The 21,177-nt window shown below is 35.7% G+C and overlaps 1 protein-coding gene across 5 annotated transcripts in view; it reads right to left on the bottom strand.

Moving 5' to 3' along the window:
• The window catches only part of OSBPL8 (oxysterol binding protein like 8), a 154,568-nt gene that overhangs the window by 101,712 nt on the left and 31,679 nt on the right, over positions 1-21,177 (bottom strand). For 4 of the 5 annotated variants that reach the window (XM_033116574.1, XM_033116575.1, XM_033116576.1 and 1 more), the window contains one exon: positions 8,166-8,274. In XM_033116574.1, coding sequence (XP_032972465.1) covers positions 8,166-8,207 — 42 coding nt within the window. In that variant the 5' untranslated portion in view covers positions 8,208-8,274. Of the gene's footprint in view, positions 1-8,165; positions 8,276-21,177 lie in introns of those variants that run through there. The other variant, XM_033116579.1, reaches the window with a different exon arrangement.

Consider the following 21,177-nt stretch of genomic DNA (forward strand, 5'->3'; position numbering starts at 1 on the left):
TATTAACATGGATTCATTAATTTCATCAAATATACGATACTAATGTGCTAATGACAGGGAAAACTAGGGACAGGTACATGGTAATTCTGTATTATGTTCACAATTTTTCTGTACAGCAAGTTCTGGAATAATGTCGTTTGTTCAACACTGCTGTCTTATAACATTGAGGAGCTGGCTGAGGAACTTAATTCTTGTTTATGTCAATTAGCCTCTCGTAAAACGGGTTTTCTTACATGTCATTTCACTTAACCTCACAGAATCTATCTACAATATTAAGTGGGAACTTACTGTAAGCCTAAAACTATTCTTTAAAATAAAGTTTATTAAAAAAAAACACTGCTTAGGACAAAAAAATTAAACTAAGAAAATTTGAAAACAAGAATATATAAGCACACACTCCATTAGCCAGCAGAGCAATGATATCATATCATCACATCTCATGTAGTCTCTGGAAAGGTACACAGTACACTCATAAAAGAGAAAAAAGGCTAATAATATCAAATACCTTCATATTACTACAAAAATAATTTTGACCTCACGGATCCTCTACAAGGGTCTTTATGTGTCCCATAGTTCTGAGAACACAATTCGAGAAGATTGTCAAGCATAATGGAAACACAAAAGACTTTAAAGATTTCTGGCTTGCAATTCTGCTGATATACTGCGTAGACGACTGGCCATTTCTTTTACTTTTTCAAAATTAACTCTCTTCAACCTGGCTCCCTAAATTTATTAAACTGTCCATCATATACCAGCAAACTTTTTACACTATGTTATTCAAGGCTCTAATAAGAACAAACACCTCTAACAAATCCAAAAGAAAAAAAAAAAGGAGATATAGTAAGATAGAATCTAAGTACCCATACAATAGGAAATATTGAGTTTTATTTTCCCACTATGGTAGTTCAAACATTACAAATATCTAAGTACTACTAATTTGTAACAGTCAGAAATTTGTATAGCATGAAGTATACTATCAAATTGTTTTATGCTTTTTAAAAAAAGTCTCCCTTTAGAATAAGGTTCAATAAAGTTCTAGAATGGCAGAACGATTAATAGTCTAGAAGACAAACACCTAACAAACCGTAGGTTGGTTGGTTGACTTGTTTTAAGGTCATAGTCATTCTCCCCTGCCCCCATTTTTCTAAGCCAGTTAGGATATTTATTTATACCCCTCTTGAATTAATAGATCTAGGCAGTAGTCACAAAAAGAGAGAAAATCAGACTAATTACATGCCTTCTGATAGTATTACACAACATCATCAATGAAGCATTAATGTCAAAAAAAGAAAAACTGAACCTGAATCCGAGCAAGCCTCTAATTCTAATGACCAATTTGCAAGAAATGTAAGTGACTGAAGAATACATTAAGCAATTGCCATGGAGAAAAATCCACATTGTGGGAAACTCTACAGGACAAATTACATTATTTCTACAATACACTGAAAAGAAAATTTAAAAACTGAAAATTACGAACAGATGGTGGGAGACTGAAAAGATTAAAAAAGATTTAAGTGGAGTGGCTGGATGGCTTAGTTGGTTAGAGTGCGAGCTCTCAACAACAGGGTTGCCGGTTCGATTCCCGCATGGGATGGTGGGCTGCACCTCCTGCAACTAAGATTGCAAAAAGAGACAGGACTTAGAGCTGAGCTGCGTCCTCCACAACTAGATTGAAGGACAACTACTTGGAGCTGATGGGTCCTCGAGAAACTCACTGTTCCCCAATACCATCCCCCACCAAAAAAAGACTTAAGTGACTTATCAACCAAGTCCAACACAAGGACTATAAAAAGAATATTTATGAGGCAATCAGGGACGTTTAAACATTGGCTAGCTATTTAATTATATTAAAGAATTACTGATTTTTAGGATAAAAATGGTATTTATGGTTAAAGTTTTTTTTAAAGAAAAGTTTACATTTTAGAGATATATACTGAAATACTAGTGAAAAAAATGACAGAGCTGGGATTTGCTCCAAAATATATGGGGTCGGAGGGTGGGAGTACAAATGAAACAAGACTAACCTAAGTTGTTAATCGGTGAAGATGGGTACATGAGGATTCATTATACTAATCCATCTTTTCTTTGAATATATTTAAAATTTTTCATAATAAAAAGTTTAAGAAAGGTAACTTCTATTAACATTCTTGAATGTGTGGTTAATATAAACTGCTACAGTTAGTAGCTATTGGGAAGATGAAGCTATTTTAATATAAAGAGAATGAGTATGTAGGTAATAAATTGGTGACTGAAATTTCTAGTTATTTTATTATTTTATATCAGAAGATCTCTGCAACCTAAGACTTACATAATTGAGGACCTCACTTCTAACTGGTAACTCCCCTGGTGAGATGCCCCCCGCAACCACAGACGGGGTAATCCGGCAGTAGGACCCACTCCACTAGACTGGGATGCACCAGGGGTTAGCACTATGACTGCCACAGGCAGAATAACAGCCTCCCACAGATGCCCACATCTCAATCTCTGGAACCTGTGAGTGTTACTTTACATGATACAAGGGATTCTGAAGGTGTGATTCAGTTAAGGATCTTGAGATAGGGAGTTATCCTGGATTATGTGAGTGGACCCAACATAATCACAAGGGTCCTTATAAGAGGTAGGCAAGAAGGTCAAAGCGAGTAGTAGTATGAGACGTGACAACAAAAGCCAGAGGTTGAAGTGATGGGAGGAAGGGGCCATGAGACAATGAATGAACGCAAGGTCTAGACACTGATAAAAGAAAGGAAATGGATTCTCCCCTCAGAGCCTGCAGAAGGAGCACACACGTTGCTTTTAGATTTCTGGTATCTAGAACTGAAAGATAATAAAATTTGTGTTCTTTTAAGGACAAAACATGTGGTAACTTGTTACAGAAGCAATAGGAAACTAGCATAATGACTAATGGTGAAATTTAACAGAGAAACCTATTTCAGTACAAGTACAATGATTTCAGCTGCCTTTAGAGACAAGAGAGTTAGCTACAACTACTTATGTTCACGCCAAGGGTAGACGACCAGTTGTCGGGGAATACTGTAGACAGAATTCTTACCTCAGGCAGACCATCAGACTAAATAATCTTTAACTTCCCCACAAAGACTAAAGGGAAAGGCAGCCACAGGACTGAGAAGTTTGTAGAAGGCTCTGCTGATAGCATCATCATTGTTAAACGAGAAGAAAAGCAAACGGGCCTCTGCCGAGGTAATCCTGAAGTACTTAAGCATTAGCCAAACACTTAATAGGCAGGTCTCAAAGTATACTCAAATAATAAAAGAGCATATGCACCAAATTTGGTGGCCCTCCAACTTTGACTAAGGCCCTTTTATTATAGATGAGAAAAGAAACTTCACAGCCCTTCCTTTCCCTCATTCTCACTTTCTGGAGGGCAGAGGAAGAATAATTCTAATAAAGAAACCAAATGCCACTGTACAACAATACTTGAGGAAGACTGGTAATTAGCATATAGATAGTTTATAACTGACTTGAATGCATAAATGTCTTACAGTTCAGTTATTGAGAAATTGTACAGCAAAAATACTGTCATTACAAATATGCTATGACTAACAACATACAATATACTAAATCAATAATGATGATGAAGCTAAACTAACAGCATTTGTAACAAAAGTAGCAATATCTTAAAACTGTAACTCAAAATAACACTTGATGTTACCCAAAATTGGGGCAATTCCATTAGTTTGCATGCCCATATATAGCTGTACAATGTTGCCAAATGGTAAATATAGTAGCCACACTTCTTAAAATACATTTAAAGCTCTCAATAAATTCTAATAACATACTAATGTTTTATGAGCACCAAATCACAGTAATCATGGAAAACTTACCTTAGTAAGTATGTAAAAATCAAAGTTTCAAGAAGTTGGATCATCTCTAGGCCCTTCAGGAAGACATTTCTTAGTGGTTAATTTCTAAACTGATATAAACTTTGGACTTTCACAAAATATTTTAAGATATGTATTCAATGTACCCTTGTGTCCTGAAGTATATTAGTACCACATATAGAGGATTCAATCCACATTTTTCGGTATTTATACCTAAGACAATATTACCACAAAAATAGAATTATAGGCAGCTGGAATAATGAATGAGCAAATGAATTTTTTAAAAATGGAAAAAGTAATCTCATGTGGAAGAAGAAAATTAAATGGACGCTAAAGTCAGACTGAGTCCAAGCTTTCACAATGTCATGCCAAGACTACTATAATAGTATCTCGATTAATATCTTTATCTCTTACTCTTCCAAACCATTTTATAGCCCACTTCCTGATTCATCTTATCCAACTCCATAAAAGTATTCAATGATACACCATTGCCTAGAGAGCCATTCAAGAGTTTCCCATAAATTTGGTCTCTAGCTACCATGTTAATCAATATTCCTGTAAACACTACTCCCTTCCAATTTACCTTAATCAATTTTTCTACTCATTTTTCCCTGAATAAACTTTGAGGAATTCCCCATTTAGCCTTGCTTCTTGCTATCCTCTCTTCCTAGGATGTTCTTCCTGTTCATTTTCAATCCTAGTACCCGTGTTATTCAAAGTTTATGTTCTCTTAAGAAAGCTTCTCTGACTACCCCAGTGTACGACCGCCCAATTTTCACAACTTGTGAACTATGCTTTGTTTATGTCCCTCATTTAACACTTACTAAATGCTGTTATTACCTTAACTATCCGTCCCTCTATTTAATCTTCCCCAAAATACCGTAATTCAGACAGACTGCACTGTGTATCTCTCAGCATCTCCCTCACCTGTTCACAGTAACAGTACTCTGTACGAAGGCTGCATTCAAAAAAAGTTTACTAGTAATATTTTTAAAACTAGTGCCTGCAATCAGATTTTTAAAAACTTTACCACCTCATACTGACATACTGCTTTATATAGTCAAAAACTTTCTGGTTTCACTAGATCATTCTGTCCCCATCAAGTAGGCAGGATGAATATTCTTGCCTATATATTTTTTATTGAAATAGAATATTTGTTTCAATATTTTAGGTAGAAAAACTGAGAATCAGAGAAAGTGTAAAGCCAACACCAACACACAATAACACACAACACACATAAAAAAACACAAGACAACCACAACACACAATAGACATACCACACACAAAACAACACAACACACAAACAATACAAACGACATACAACACACACTGAATACACAACACGAACACAACAGTACACATGACACACAACACACAACATATCAACACACAAAAGACACAACACATAAGAACACAACACCACACAAAATGTAACATACAACACATCACACATAGAAATAAACATACAACACAAAACAAAAAATACAACATAACACACAATACAACTCATAACAACACAACACACAACACAACACGACAGTACAAAACAAAAACACAACACACAACAGAACACAGCACACAAAACCATGCAACACACAACACAATGGAACACAAAACACAACAAACACACAACACAACATACAACAAAAACACAAAACACAAAGACTGAACAGCTTCGGGCTTTTTTCAATGTTTTATTGCCTCTCCTGCCTTCTAATTATTTATCTTTTTAAAGAGAAGGTTCAATATTAATACTTGTATTAATAACAACAATAGTAGCTTTTATTTATTGGCTATTTACAATGTGCATAGCTTTGTAATAGGCACTTTATTATTACCGTATTTTCCAGAAAATAAGACCGGGTCTTACATTAATTTTTACTCCAAAAAACACATTAGGGCATATTTTCAGGGGATGTCTTATTTTTTCATGTACAACAATCTACATTTACTCAAATACAGTCATGTCATTTTCTTCTAGAACATCGTCATGACATACTAAATGCGTGTGTCTGGCTGACAATCTTAACTGGGGATAATTTTCAGGGTAGGTCTTATTTTCGGGGAAACACAGTACATTATCTCAATTAAAACTCAAAACAACCCTGGGAGGTAGATATTACTATTATCTTTATTCAATTGATGAGGAAACTGGAAACCTGGAGAATTTAATTAATTACCCAGGTCATACAACTAAGCGACAGGGCTCAGATTTTAACACATAATTAAATGTTCACAGAGCTCATGTTCGTATCCCACTTCCCCTAAATCTAAATGATAACTAGCTTAGGCTATACAGTTCAAAGGTGATAGTTTATAAACAAGTAACTCAAAAGTGGACCTCCAGATTAGTTTCAAATACAGAATATTTCAGTTTGCATTGAAATCATTGGTATTCTCTCTGAAATGAGGTATGTCATAGAAGAAACTTAATGATCAAGAAAAATAATTGCTCTGTTTTTAAAATAATTTGCTCCAACTCTCCATATTAACAGAATTTGGATAAAAAATGATTAAGACTTTATTAATACAGTACAGGTATTCTGGTATGAAATTTATCAAAATAAATAAAAGTAGATAAAATAAATATCTACTTAGATATTTATTTTAAAAGGTAACAAATTTTAAGCAATTCTATTCAGAAAGACAGGTACGGAGTCAACACCTTAGTGGCAAAGTAAAGTATTCAGAGACAGACAGACCTCAGTTCTACCACTTAAGCTGTGAGCTCTTAGAGAAGATAGTAAACCTTCCTGAGCCTATTTCCCTACCTATAAAAGTGAGGATAAACAAACATCTACCTTTAGTGGCTCTTATGAGGATAGTCTGACAAAGCATAAACTTAGAAAATAGCAATTATTGTTATTATTGGCATTTTATTATCAAATATTTCAGCTAAAAGAATTTAAGACTGTCCATTAGCATTAAATAAGAAGGTATTTATGGAAAAGTAAATATCATGTTCTAAGACAAGGTTTTAACATTTTCCCTGAAATTATAGTGAAAATAAAATAACCTAGCATCAGTTTTCCATTTATAATCACCATGAGAATAACCTTCACAAATCAAGTTATTTCCATGTCCATTTTATTCTGTATTAACAAGTTATCATTTTAAAGTTTAACTTTTTTTTTTTTTAACCATTTAAGAAACTAAAAGAAATTTGATCCAGAAATTCAAGAAAGGTTGGGACCAAGTTATGCAGGTAAGCAAAATGATATTTTGCTATCAATCATTGGACTGTTCCTACATCTGAGCCTGAACAGGACATTCAAGTTAAAATTTACAACCACCTCAATATAACAGTGACTCTCAACTTCATAGCAATATGAAAGATAGAAAGTTGGCGTCCACATTATCCCAACAACATAAATTTGTCAAAGAATCTTCTACATAACAAATCATAGAACTACCAGCTGACTACATTTTACACAGTAATACCCTTACTTAAGGTAACAGAAATATTCCTAATAAAGAGTGTATAACTCAAATAGTTAATGGAATCTCTCAAAATGCAAAAAGTGAAATTACCATGGAACAAAATTTTTTTGGTTAACAAATCATCATTTAATCTACCCAGTCAAAAGGTAGGAATGTTTATTACATCTTTATACTTTTAGAGACAGACTATATGTGGTAACTGCTCTCAATTCCTAACTATTTTAACTGTTTCATTCTCCCCCCACCTGCTCATAACTGCACATGATTTGAGATTTGGAGGCATTTAATTTCCTCAACTGTTAACATCCTCTTGATTTTACTAAGACAAAAAGTTTTTTGGGAAAAATAAACACAAACTATCGCATCAGTATGTCTCACACTATGTCTGGGAAGGTGTGGGAAGAGGAGGAGATGGAGTAAAAATATCAGAAAACTAGGTTATGCTCCAATGGACTTTAAACTATCTGTAATTTTCATATTATCTGAGGAGTTAAGGTATTATTTAAAATACTTTTTTTTCTCCCTTCTTCTGCGCACCCCCCCCCACTCTGGTTCAAGCCGTGTTTCTCAGTCCAGTTGTGTAGGACACAGGTCCCTGGTCCATGCTGGTATTAGGAGCCTTGCGCTCCCCGGGGCTGAGGCAGTCGCTCGGCGGTTGTCGGTCGCTCGGCGGTTGTCGGTCGGCCGCTCACAGCAGCTCACGGCAGCTCTCGCCGGCTGCTGGCCGCTCATGGCAGCACATGGTAACTAGCCCACAGCAGCTTAAAATGCGTTTTTAAAGTTTGTTTTAAATACATTTTTAAAATATAATCATGGCTTACATCATACACTTTATAGCTGTAGATGACAGTACCTTACTTACTATGCTGTATTTGAACCACTCACCAAAGTTCGGTCAGGTTCTCCATCTGCCAAACCGGCCTCCATAGTGAAAGAAGATAGGTTTATGCTTCTCTTTCCGTTAATGTTTAGTCATTCTGTAAATCTGGAAATCCTAGAAGAAGAAAATCATATGTATTAGGACTGGTATAAAATTGTGACAAGTGGAAAATAAAGCATTAAGTACATTAGGAGGGAGAAATCATTTTAGGCTAAGGTTACTGGGAAACCAATAAGGGAGAACAGGGTTTGACATGGCCTGAGGAATGATAAAAGTTCAGAGAAAAATGAAAGACGAAAATATTCCAAGTGAAGAGAAATAGAAAGAACAAGATTAAAGGCATGACATTGTGCAAAATGTAGGTATGTATGCATTCCTATACCTACATGTTCCAAAACACTACCTCTCTCCAAAAAACTCTTGTAAAAAAGCACCTTATTTCATAAATATTAAATAAATACACACTACTATGCCTATATGTATCTATTTCACAAAGTCATTCTACTCTAGTTAGCATTTATTTAATAATTACTTGACAACACATTAAATCTCAATAAATTACTTAAATTCTGTACTAGAAGGGCATCCAAATACCTTTTACATCTTCAGATTAGGCAAATTCATTAAATATTTAAGATAGACGCATTGTTAGATACATGTACGTATGTATCAATCATCCATCCAAGTGGCAAGGTTACTAATAGAAAACACAAAGAAAAATGTACTAAAGATTTTCTTGATTTGTTGCTTTATAAACAACACACTACTTATGTCGAGTCCATCCAAACAATATCATCAGCACTTTGCTCAGGGGAAAAACATCAGGTAACATAGTGTTAGCCTAAGTTCAGTGAAAAACAGGAAATCACTTCTACCAAACCTCTGGCAAGGCACAAAACAAATTCCATTTCCCATTATCTCTGGACCAAGGCACTAACACACATTATTCATAAAATTTATGGTTTATAAACCTTAATACATACTGTTGCTCCCCCATCAATTATATGTCCTTCATAGGGCTCAAAACACATTCATCAAATATTTATTTACACCTTGTCATGTAAAAGACACTGTTCTAGGTTCTGAATATAGAGAACAATAAACCTCATTCCTGTCCTAGCTGAGAGACAGTAAAGTATACTGGCCAGTATACTGCAACGCAACGAGCTTTATGACAGAGGTACAAACTACATGATGTTACCTACAGCAGCACTTAAGGATATTAAACCCAGACTTCTGGAGGTGGTAGATTGAGAAAACCAGACCTACCACACACACACACACACACACACACACACACACACAACTACACAAACCACAAAAACCCTTGCAAAGCCCCTTTTATATTAAATACAAACAAATTAACTATCAGAAGTAGATTATATAAATAAACCTAACTAGGATTAATTAATGCAGAACCTTTTATAAACATTTACAATCGAAGGGCTTTCTTATCTTATGCAGTCTATTTTGAACTCAGGTTTACATTTTTTTGAGATTCATCTATTTGGTTTTAGACTCAGTAACAAACGAAACTATCTTCCAATAGATACATAATGCTACAAAAGAATAAAGTAAGAAAGAACAACTAACACAATCTCAAATTATTACACAGCAGTTTATAATTTTTTAAAAAAAGAATGTGTGGAAAAGGAATAGATTAGAAAGATCATTTCCTAATTTGAAAATAAACTTTGGTTACAGAAAGATTCTATCATATATATAAATTACTGAACATTTTACAGAGTTGGATACAGAGAAAAAGTATTTATGATAGAGACTATAACTCACTTAAAGTAATATAAGTTTCCCTAAAGGTATCAAGCCAACCTACAGAAAGGTACATAAGACCCCTCTTACTGTACATTCATAATTCCCCATTGAAACCTCAAGGGAAGAAAAAAAATCATTGCAAAGTGAAATATAGACCTCTATGTGTTTTAAAAGAAATAGCAAAATAGCACAGGGAAATAACAATCAATCCAGTAGCAACCAGACCCCAGCACTAGTCTGTGGTCTCTAAATATCACTTCTCATTAAAAGACAGCAGGGCTTCTTGGAGAAATGGTACATTCCAGGTCTCAGACAACAAACGTACAAGGTGAGCCTAGAGTATCTTGCATTCCAGGAATTTTCATATCTAAGCAAAAAGTCTATCAAACACCACTGGAGTCATATAAAGAAGGCTCAGGAGTCAACCTGAAGGGGCTCCTAGTAGCCAAAGGTGGGACAACTTTGCAAAGAAAATTTATATCTATAAAAGGCATGTTTAAAATCAAAGAGCTCATCATTTATTTCAAAAAATTAGAAAGAAAAGCAAACTAAACCTAAAAAAAAGTAAAAGGAAGGAAATAAAGAGCAGAAATAAACGACAAAACAAAAATGCAAGAGAAAATCAACAAAGTCAAAGGTTTGTTCTTTGAAAACAATAAAATAGACAAATGCCAGGTAAGACTAAGCAAAGAAAACAAGGCAGCAGAAATAAACAATGACTAATAAAGGAGACATAACAACAAAGCCTCCAAATATTAAAAGTATCCTAAAAGGAAATTATAAATAACTCTATAGCAATAAATTTGAAAATTTACTATATACTAATTCCTAGAAAAATCCAGCTTACTGAAACTTCCACAAGAAACAGAAAATCAGAATAATCCTATTGTATCCATTATAAGAAACTTTCCAATAAAGACAAGTCTCACTGTGCATTACTTCACTAGTGAATTTTATCCAACACTGGGGGTTGGGGAGGGACAGAAATCTTATACGAATTTTCCCAGGAAAGCAAAGATGAAGCAGTATTACCCAATTAGTTTCATAAGGTCAACATAACCCTGATATAAAACTAGACAAGGACATTTGAAGACAGGAAAATTATGACTCAAGACATGGATCTCAAAATCCTAAACAGAATATATGAAAACCAAATCAATTATACGTAAAAAGGATCACCATTAAAATCAAGTTAATTTTACCTGATCAAAAAAAAATCAATCTATATAACCCGCTACATTATATGAAAGGAAAAAAGTCACATGTTCATTGTAATAGATGCTGAAAAAGAATGATGCAGTTTATACCTACTCACGATAAAATCTCTTACCAGACTATAAAGAGGAAAAAAAACCTGCCTGATCAAATAAAACTGACATAAAACATCACACTTAATGTGAAATGTTGAATGTTTTTAAAGGTAGAAAAGGATTTCTTAAATACAAAGCACTAACCATAAGTACAAAAACTGATCAACTACATAAAAAGGAACTTCTGTTCATCAAAAGACATCAAAAGCCAGTGAAAAGGCAAGCGGCACTGTACAAGAGAGTTGCCACACATGTGACAGACAAATGGTTCATAGTCCGACTAGTATGAAGAATTCCTATAAATCAATAAGACAAACATGTAACCCAATAGAAAAAATGAGGAAGAGACTTGAACAGGCATTCACAAAAGCAGACACTCAAGTGGCCAATAAACATATGATATGGAGCTCTAAAGCCATAGAGATGCAACTACAAACCCATAAGAATAACTGGAATTAAGAAGATTGACAAGACCAAGTATTGGTAAGACATGAAAGAATAAAAACTCACACACTGATGTTTGGGAGTAGTAAGTTAGTATAACCACTATGGAAAAACAGTTAGGCCTTACCTTCCCTCTAAAGTTGGAGATACGTAGCCCCAAAGATAACAGCAATTTACACTCTCAAGTACATATATACCAATATTTGAAAAAATGCATTCACCATTACACCAAGAAATATATTCAAAAATATTCATAGCAAAATAACAAACAAAGAAAACAAACAAACAAACAAACAAAACATTCACAGGAATATTATTTCTAATAGCCAAAATCTAGAGGGGGGCACATTCACCAACAGTAGAAGATACAAACAACTGATAAATTCAAACAATGGAATACAACAAAAGAAAACTACCATTATATGGATTGTTTTTCATAAAACGTTTTACATAACAGTATATATAATATATAATCCAATTTACACAGGGTTAAAAAATAAGACAAATTAATCAATGGCACAGAAATCCAAATCATGGTTTATCTTTGAGGAGGATGGAAGGGGTAACGATGAGGATGGGACCGGGTTTCTGAATGCTGTCAATGTTCCATTTCTTGACCTGGTCAGTGCCTACACAATTTTAACAATACACTGAACTCTACATTTATTGTATAAATGTATAAATGTGTTATCTTTACAATAAAAAAATTAATCATTCTAAGGCAAAAATAATTTAAATAAGAGGTAGGTGGGGAGTAGGGGATAAAAGCCCTTTTAGAGGTTTCGAACTCTAAATTTTTGATAAAATCAGTGGCCCACCAAATCTAATACACCATCATATATTATTAGGTTGGTTGGTGCAGAAGTAATTGTGGTTTTTGAAATTATTTTTAACCCTTTTAAACCACAATTATTTTTGCATCAACCTAACAGGCGACAGTTTAGCACTCTTACATCACAGTGAGGTGATACCCTAATTCTATCCATTGGATACAAGCAGAACTACTTTTTAAACACAATCACCTTATACCTCAGCTAAATAGCTTGAGTAAAAGATAACTTGGATCTTCCTCATACTCAATTGTACCACAGAATTGAAAGAATAAGGTGACAACATAAAAGCAGGCAACAGAAAAAAAAATTAAAGCTTAAAGGCTAATAAAATAACCATTTTCATGCTCTCTAGAATATGTTTCTGGAGAAAATTATAATTTTAAAATTTCAGGCGAGGTCTTGAAAATATTTTACGCTAATTACCTAATATAGATGAAATTTTAATTATAAAAATAGTTTTATCAAATATCAATGGCAAATATTAAGTATAAATAGTATCTATTAATGCATTCATTTATATTACTCCATCACCTGGTACTTAAATTGTTTTAAGAATGGTAATTAACAGCTCTATAACTGTATACACAATACAAACAAGTTATATTTGCTGAGCTAGATGACAATGGTAAATTTCAAACATTTGGCTTCAAGAACCTAAGAAATCAAAATGACATACAAAGAGCTTATTAGTTTAATAAAAACGACCAGAAACAAGAATCACAGTTTTCCCTTTCACTTGCCTCCCACACATGGTCTTATAAAACATCTCAGAGAAAACAACTAGAAACAAAAGGCTACAAGACAAAAAAATTGGGTCATTTAATTGTTTTGGAAAGTTTTGTTATGAACTTCTTGTCATAAACAGATATTCCAAATGTTTTTAAAAGAATGAATGAACTTGAAAAATGTATACTAATATCCTATTAGTCCTAAAAAAGGACCAGACAAGAGAAAATGGACTCCATTTCTCCTCTGCACAGTGCTGTTTCCTCCTCTGTGCACTCAAAGTGCTTCTAGCAGAACCCATCGCACTGTATTTCTAAATATTTGTTTATACATCTGCCTCTTCCATTTAGATCCAAAGATCCATGATGACAGTTTACACAAATTAATGAGTGCCTGATACGTGTGCCAAGCATTATGCTACCCTCCGGAGAACCAAAGTGCGCAAAATACACATGATCCATGACCTTTGCGTGAGGTCATGGGAAGCTTCTCATAGGAAGTGATGTTTTAATGTTTTAAGCTGAGACCAAAAGGACGAGCAGCAGTTAGCTAAAGAAAGGCAAGAAACACATCCCAAGCAAGAGAATGCATGAGCCCTCAGGCAGCAAGCCGCTCCTATATTCTTCTGTATTTCCAGTAGCACTACACATGGCACGACTATTACATTAGTGATAATGAGATGATGGGGCAGGAGGTGTGAGTGAATGGAAGGATGGAAGAGGAAAAAATTCAGTCAATGTAAGATCAGCCCTATTTCACCCAACCCTGGGTACTTGGAATTTGACAATTCACATTTCAACATACTATTTAATTAGACCATTTTAAGAAATAAAAACAAAGAACTGGCGAGGGCCCATTCAGTAGCTGCTTCTCTTAGTCACAATAAGCTAATGTGGAAAAGAAGCAATTACAGTGTGTAAAATTTTGATGTTCCTCTACTCTAGAACAAGAAAGTTCTCAAAAGAATAATGTGCTAAATAGAAAGAGCAAATTATTTTTTTCCATCACTTTACTTACCTGCTATTTTCTTCCTAAAAGCATTTCTTGTACTTTAAGAATCCAACAACAGGGTTCAAATCTGTCTCACACCCACTAAATCAGCACTTAACATAGTGTGAATATAATATCCTTAACTGTTCACAACACACACCTTGGGTTTTCACAGTAGCCAAAACTGAATTTCTAATTATGCAAACCTGTTGTGACTGTAAAGGAGTGTGAATAATAAGACAATGTTGCTGCCTACCAAAACGAGTTATTAAAAAGTGGTGCGTGACAAATGTGGAGAAATTGGAACCACTGTGTACTGTTGATATGAATGTAAAAGAGTGTGAGCACTGTGAAAAATAGCATGGTGGTTTTTCAAAATATTAAAAACAAATGACCACGTGATCCAGCAAACACACTCTGGGTACATACCCAAAAGAACTGAAAGCAGAGTCTTGAACAGATCCTTGTACACCCACGCTCACGGCAGCATTATTTATAATAGCTAAAATGTAGACATGTCCATTGATAGATGAAGGAATAAGCAAAATGTGGTATACAAGTACAGTGGAAATTACTTACCCTTTAAAAAAAAGGAAATTCTGACACATGCTACAACACGGATGGACCCTGAGGACATTATGCTAAGTGAAACAAGCAAGTCACAAAAAAAACATATACTATATAATTTCATTTATATGAGGTACCTAGAGTAGTCAAAATCAAAGAGACAAAGTAGAACGGTGGTTGCCAGGAGCTGAAAGAAGGGGAAATAGGGAGTTATTGTTTAATGGTATACAATTTCAGTTTTATAGAATAAAAAGAGTTCAGGAGATGAATGGGGGTGATGGTTACACAACAAGATGAATGTACTTAACTGCACTGAATTGTAGACTTAAAAGTGGATAAGATGGTAAGTTTTATGGCATGTGTGTTTTACCACAATTTCTTTTTATTTTGGGGAGGAAAAAGCGGTGTGGATTTTTCTTATTGAGAGATCAGATTCAAGACATACAAACTTTTCCTCAACAATGACAAATTTGTCTAGTTCTGTCTACAAATAAAGCAATTATGGTGGCACTGTGACCCCTTTCCCTGATGTACTAGTTATTCGCACTGAATTATTTAAACCTGATGATTTCTTGTTTCATTTGTGAGCAAATGACCCTGCCCTTCCTATAACAGGTTAAATCTTAAATCTCTCAAGTAAGCTAGACTATAACTTTGCCGCTTCTTAAGGACTGCCCATAAACTAAGTAGTTCTAGAACTCTTAAACTTTTTAAACAGAAAAAAATTACCTACATAAATCAACTATAACACCTGAAAAATAAAAGTTATACAGTTAAGGTACACACACATGGTCCTAAGCCAATACTTGATTTACTTGAACTTTAAATTGTCTACTTTAAAATTGGAGAAAAAAAAATAATTCAGGACCACAACGAAATTGCAGATCCAATAAGACAACTATTTTAGGTCAAATTATGAGGAGGGTATTAAAAATGAAGTATTTACTAATTCTTGAAGAAATACCTTTGAGGATGCATAACAAATATAGAAAAATGGCCAAATGTAATAACATTTTAAACATTTGAAGAAATAAAAATTATAAAGAAAAAAAGGCAAAATTGTAAAAGGAAAACTGCAAGATTAATAATTATAATGTACAAAGAACCCCTTAAAGCACATACGATCTTAAGACCTCATTCATTTACTAAACTAATATTTTTCGGCACATTCTATGTGCCAACCACTATTCTAGCTTAATAAGAATTAGAAATAAGTGATTATCCTTATTATCATAAGGGGAGTTACTGACCAGAAGAGGGCATGAGAGAGCTGGAAATGTACTAAATCTCGAGGAGTAGTGGTGACTTGGATACAGCATGTGAACCATTCATTAAGCTGCACATTGATGACTTTAGTCTATGTAAGCTGTACATCAATTTTTTTGTGAAAGCTCATTCACATTGCCTTCCATTGTTGCTAACTAGTCTTATATATATTACTTCAATTTTAATTCAAAGAACCTTAAAACAAATTTCTGGCATAGCCAAAGAGTATTACACGTCTCACTGTGATCACAGATGTTTTAAATAACCCAAAAGGAGAAAAGAGATGTATATATTTAAAAATATTACCATTAACAGTCAAATACAAAATTAAATCATTGGGTTCTATTCATCAACATATAGCTCGAAAGTATTAACTGAATTTTCCCCAAATGCTCTGTAAGCCACATAATGATGCTGCCAGATATGAACTTAACAAGTTTTCTCTGTATCAGTGTTTTTCAGTAGTGACTGGTGTACCAGCTTCACAAGTTTTGGCATGTACTACCAAGATATATGTATTTACTTAATTTTTTAAACCGCCTTTATCTTTAATTAGCCTTATCTAATAAATTTCAAGAATTTACTGGTTTGAGTCATAGGTTCCATTTTTTTCTAATACACATAATATACAACACTCATCAATAACACTCATCAATATATAACACTCAACAACAAAAATGTTCATCAATATACCAGTAAAAGTCATCTCACATCACCATACCAAATATTGGGAGACCTAGCCACAAATTGTTTCACCCCTTTGATCGTCCTCAAGGCATTCACTTTCTATGTCCTGACACAGCAACATGAGATATAAAGAGTATTAATGAACCTCATTTCAAGTCCACACCTGTACTGAAAACTAACAGTGGACCTTTAGGCAAACTATTTTATGTCTCTGGACCTCAGTTTCCTTATAAGTAAGATTATGAAACTAAAATGGTCATTACTGAGATTCCTTACAATTCTAATATTCTACAACGTAACAGCTAGCAACGTAACAGCTAACTATTAGACACTTGTCTAAATATTGCTGACATAATCACTGCAATGCAAATGAATATAAGTTGTATAAAGTACCATCTCAACTTCAGGTCCATGCTAGAACATGTCTTCAGAATAATACATTAAGGAAAAAAAACAATGTGAGGCAACTTACAATATTCACAGCAAATCAATAAAGCACATTATAGTTTTCTAAGTTTATTCAAATTCAGAGTAAAAGCTTTTTGCCTTACATGATGAGTATAGCTAGCTCCTCAAAAAACATCAATTCGAGTAGATAATCAAAGCAATATGTACATTTTAAATATTTTATTACAACTGAAATATACATACGCACACCCCTCCAATCTTTTGATGAAAGGCATTTTCACTGACTATCAATCTGCAAATTAAGAGTTGAGCATCATCTTTCTTGCTTAAACCACTGTTATGATCAATCATCTGAGATCTCTAGTCTTTAACATGAAGCAAAACTTAAAACCATCAACTTAGAAAATCCTCCTAAATGTTTACAATCAGTTTTCCTATCTTTCCTAGTTATCTACCATGTTTCCCCAAAAATAAGACCTAGCCGGGCCATCAGCTCTAATGCGTCTTTTGGAGGAAAAATTAATATAAGACCCGGAATTATATTTTTATTATATTATATTATTATTATATTATATAAAACCAGGTCTTATATTACATTAAAATAAGACCGGGTCTTATATTAATTTTTGCTCCAAATGACACATTAGAGCTGGTGGTCCAGCTAGGTCTTATTTTCGGGGAAACACGGTAGTTACTGTAGCCACACCAGGTCCCAAGGGAGCCATATGCACAGGCCCAGATGGATGCCTACAGAAGCAACAGGATGCCAAACCGAAGAGCTCCGAGCTTAAGAACCCCATTCGTTTTTGTAATGGGCAGTAAGCAAACCTGTCCTTTCCTCAGGAGGAAGACATTCCGTAGTTCTGCCTTCCAAAGCCAGTCCCTATACAAACATCCTTGAAAAGATAGTCCAGAACAAAGGGCAGTTAGTGTTTTACTTGAAAGATATGCAGAAACACAAGATACCAATAGAGAATTGTCTTACAACAGCCTGCTTATCCAACACCCTGTAACATTTCACCTTATACTATGTAAGTGTCATTGTTAATAATAGATCGAATCATCAGTGATTCATAAACCATTCCTAAGAGCATTTTTGCAAATGTCTACTGAGTTGTGTAATTAGCAAATTCTTTTTTATCAGCTTTTAAACAATTTGAAAACTCTTTTTATATAAATCACACTTTGTCAAGTCCAGTCTTAATTATCGAATGACTTCTGCATCAGTTAACCATCACCCAAAAGGATTCAGGAACCAACACAGTGCCATAGGAGCCCCCAGACTCCATTCTCCCACAAAGATAACAATTAGACAGTTATCCATGGAAAAAAAATAGTTTTGGGAGAGATGTGCGATCCACTTAAGAAACTTCAGCAACACAACTGAACGAAAACAAGGAGAACTGCTGCACAAAAAGAGAAAGAAAACAGCTCTACTTTGCCTGAGAGAGAGAGAGAGAGAGAGAGAGAGAGAGAGACAGAGAAGTGCTCAGCACCAAGAAGGAACTCCCTAGCAAAGTTCGCCATGCCGGGAAAGGGAGAGCAGAGTGAGCAACCAGCTTCCCCAGCTCTTACAGGAACTGCATGAAGGAACTACTTCCATTTCACCGCATGAAGAGAATGGCAAAGCTGAGACATATAGACAAAGCTAGGAACAAGGCAGAAAAGCAAGGGCTACTAAGAGCAGCCACGCAGTGGAAGCAACCAGTTCAGGGACCTGCTCTGCAGAGGACCCTAGCAACTCTCTACACTGGAAAACACAGCTACCACAAACTACCGGTAGATTTCTCCAGCTTTTGCCCCACAGGGATTTGCATTCACTGTCACCAGCTTCCTGAACCCCGCACCATTCCTTCCCCTCACCTGCCCCCACTGGAGCCTGGGGACCCACACAGGCAGCCAGTCCAGGCCTCTGCGATTGCACAAGTGCCAGCCTAGACCTCCACTGCTGTGTGTGCGCTCTGGAGTAGCCTCTCCAGTTGTGTACTTATATGGCAGTGGCCGGATGCCTGGCACCATCCTCCATGCTGTGTGCATGTTCAGGGGGAGAATGTGCAGCCACGGAAGAGCAAACCAACAGCCAGGGTACCCGGAGCTGCTTGGAGGCCCAGATCAGGCCCTGTCTTCTGTTACTGGCCTGTACCACTGAGCCACCTGCAGCTAGCCCCTCCAGCTGTGCACCTCCATGCCCCTGGTCTGACCCCCATCACTAGCCTCCACTGCCATGCACCCATGGTGAGATGCGGCAGTCATAGCAGCACACGCCGACAGCCAAGGCCCCCACAGCTATCTGTCTGCCTGATCCCCATCACATGTATGTTTGCAACCACACCTGCCACTACACAGGCACCTGCAACTGGCGCCCACAGCTGAGTGTATGCATACACCACCAGTTTCGGCCACCACTACTACGTACCCTGAACCCTACCTAGCTCCTGGACCTGGAGGTGCTACTGAGGACTCCGACAGCTCTGGAAGCCTCTGTGGATCCCCCACAGTGGTAACCAAACACTATATAGTTGTTGATGCTGTGGATTCCAATGGCGTGAGCCAGTGAGCCACCAGGTCCCCTAAAAAGCCAGTGCTGTCACACACCCCACACTTGGTACCCTACACACTAGCTAGATTCAGGGTCATAGCATGTTTCAGCATGCTCTCACTTGCAGGTGAAAGTCTCCCCTTACTGAAGCCAGTCCATAAAATCTGGAAGGGGTTTACTGTTTCTTCAAATGCACAGATACCTACCCAAGGTTATAAGGATCACAAAATATCAGGGAAATATAACTCAACCAAAGGAATACAGTAAATCTCCAGTTTCAGGCCCCAAAGAAATGGAGATCCCAGAATTGACCAACAAAGAATTTAATAATTCTAAAGATGTTCAGAGAACCATAAGTGAACAGATAAATGGTTTAACAATATCAGGAACACAATACAAGAAGAAGATGAGAAGTTCACCAAAAAGATGGAAAACAAAAAAGAGTCAAAATTTTGTGGCTGAAGAATACAGTAACTAAAACAAACAATTCAATAATGAGCATCAACAGCAGACCAGACCAAGCAGAATAAATAAATCAGTAAGCTCAAAGACGGATCTTTTGAAATAATCCAGTTAAAGGAGCAAAAAAGAGAAAAGAGTGAAAAGGAATGAAAATAATCGGTGGGTCTTATGAGACACCATTAAGAGAAATAAAGCAAATATCATTGGAGTCCCAGAAGGGGAAGTCAGGGAGAAAGTGATAGAAAGCTATTTAAAGAAATAATAGCTGAGAACTTCTCAAACCTGGAGAGAGATTTGGGTATTCAAGTACAAGAAGCTAATAGGTCACCCCAAATTTCAATCCAAAACAATCTTCTCCAAGACACATTATAATAAAGTGGTATAAAGTCAAAGAGATAATTTTAAATGCAGCAAGAGAAAAAACATTCTTGCATACAAGGGAACCCCCAAAAGTCTATCAGTGGATTTCTCAGCAGGGACCTTGCAGGTCAGGAGAGAATAGAATGATGATATATTCAAAGCACTGAAAGAAACTGCCAACCAAGAATATTTTACCCAGCAAAGCTGCCCATAAATGAAGGCAAGATAAAGACTTTCCCAAATAAAAGCCAGGGGTGTTCTTCACTACTAGACCTTGACAAGAAATGCTGAAAGGACTTCTTCAAACTGAAACTAAAGGATACTAACTAGTAACATCAAAACTTATGAGGCAAGTATATAGTCAGATTCAGAATATTCTTATACTGTAATGTGGTGTTGTGTTAACCACTTACTGCTAGCATAAAGGTTAAAGGACATATATTAAAAATAGCTATAGCTACAATAATTTGTAAATAGATACACAATATAAAAAGATGTAAAGTGTCATATCAAAAACATAAAATGTGGGAATGTGGGGGCAGACAGGTGGCTCAGTTGGTTAGAGCATGAGCTCTGGGTTACAGGGCTGCCAGTTCAATTCCCACATAGGCCAGCTCCCGGGTGGCCAGATGGCTCAGTTGATTGGAGTGAG

This window comes from Rhinolophus ferrumequinum, chromosome 10, assembly GCF_004115265.2.
Source record: "Rhinolophus ferrumequinum isolate MPI-CBG mRhiFer1 chromosome 10, mRhiFer1_v1.p, whole genome shotgun sequence".
NCBI lineage: Eukaryota > Metazoa > Chordata > Mammalia > Chiroptera > Rhinolophidae > Rhinolophus > Rhinolophus ferrumequinum.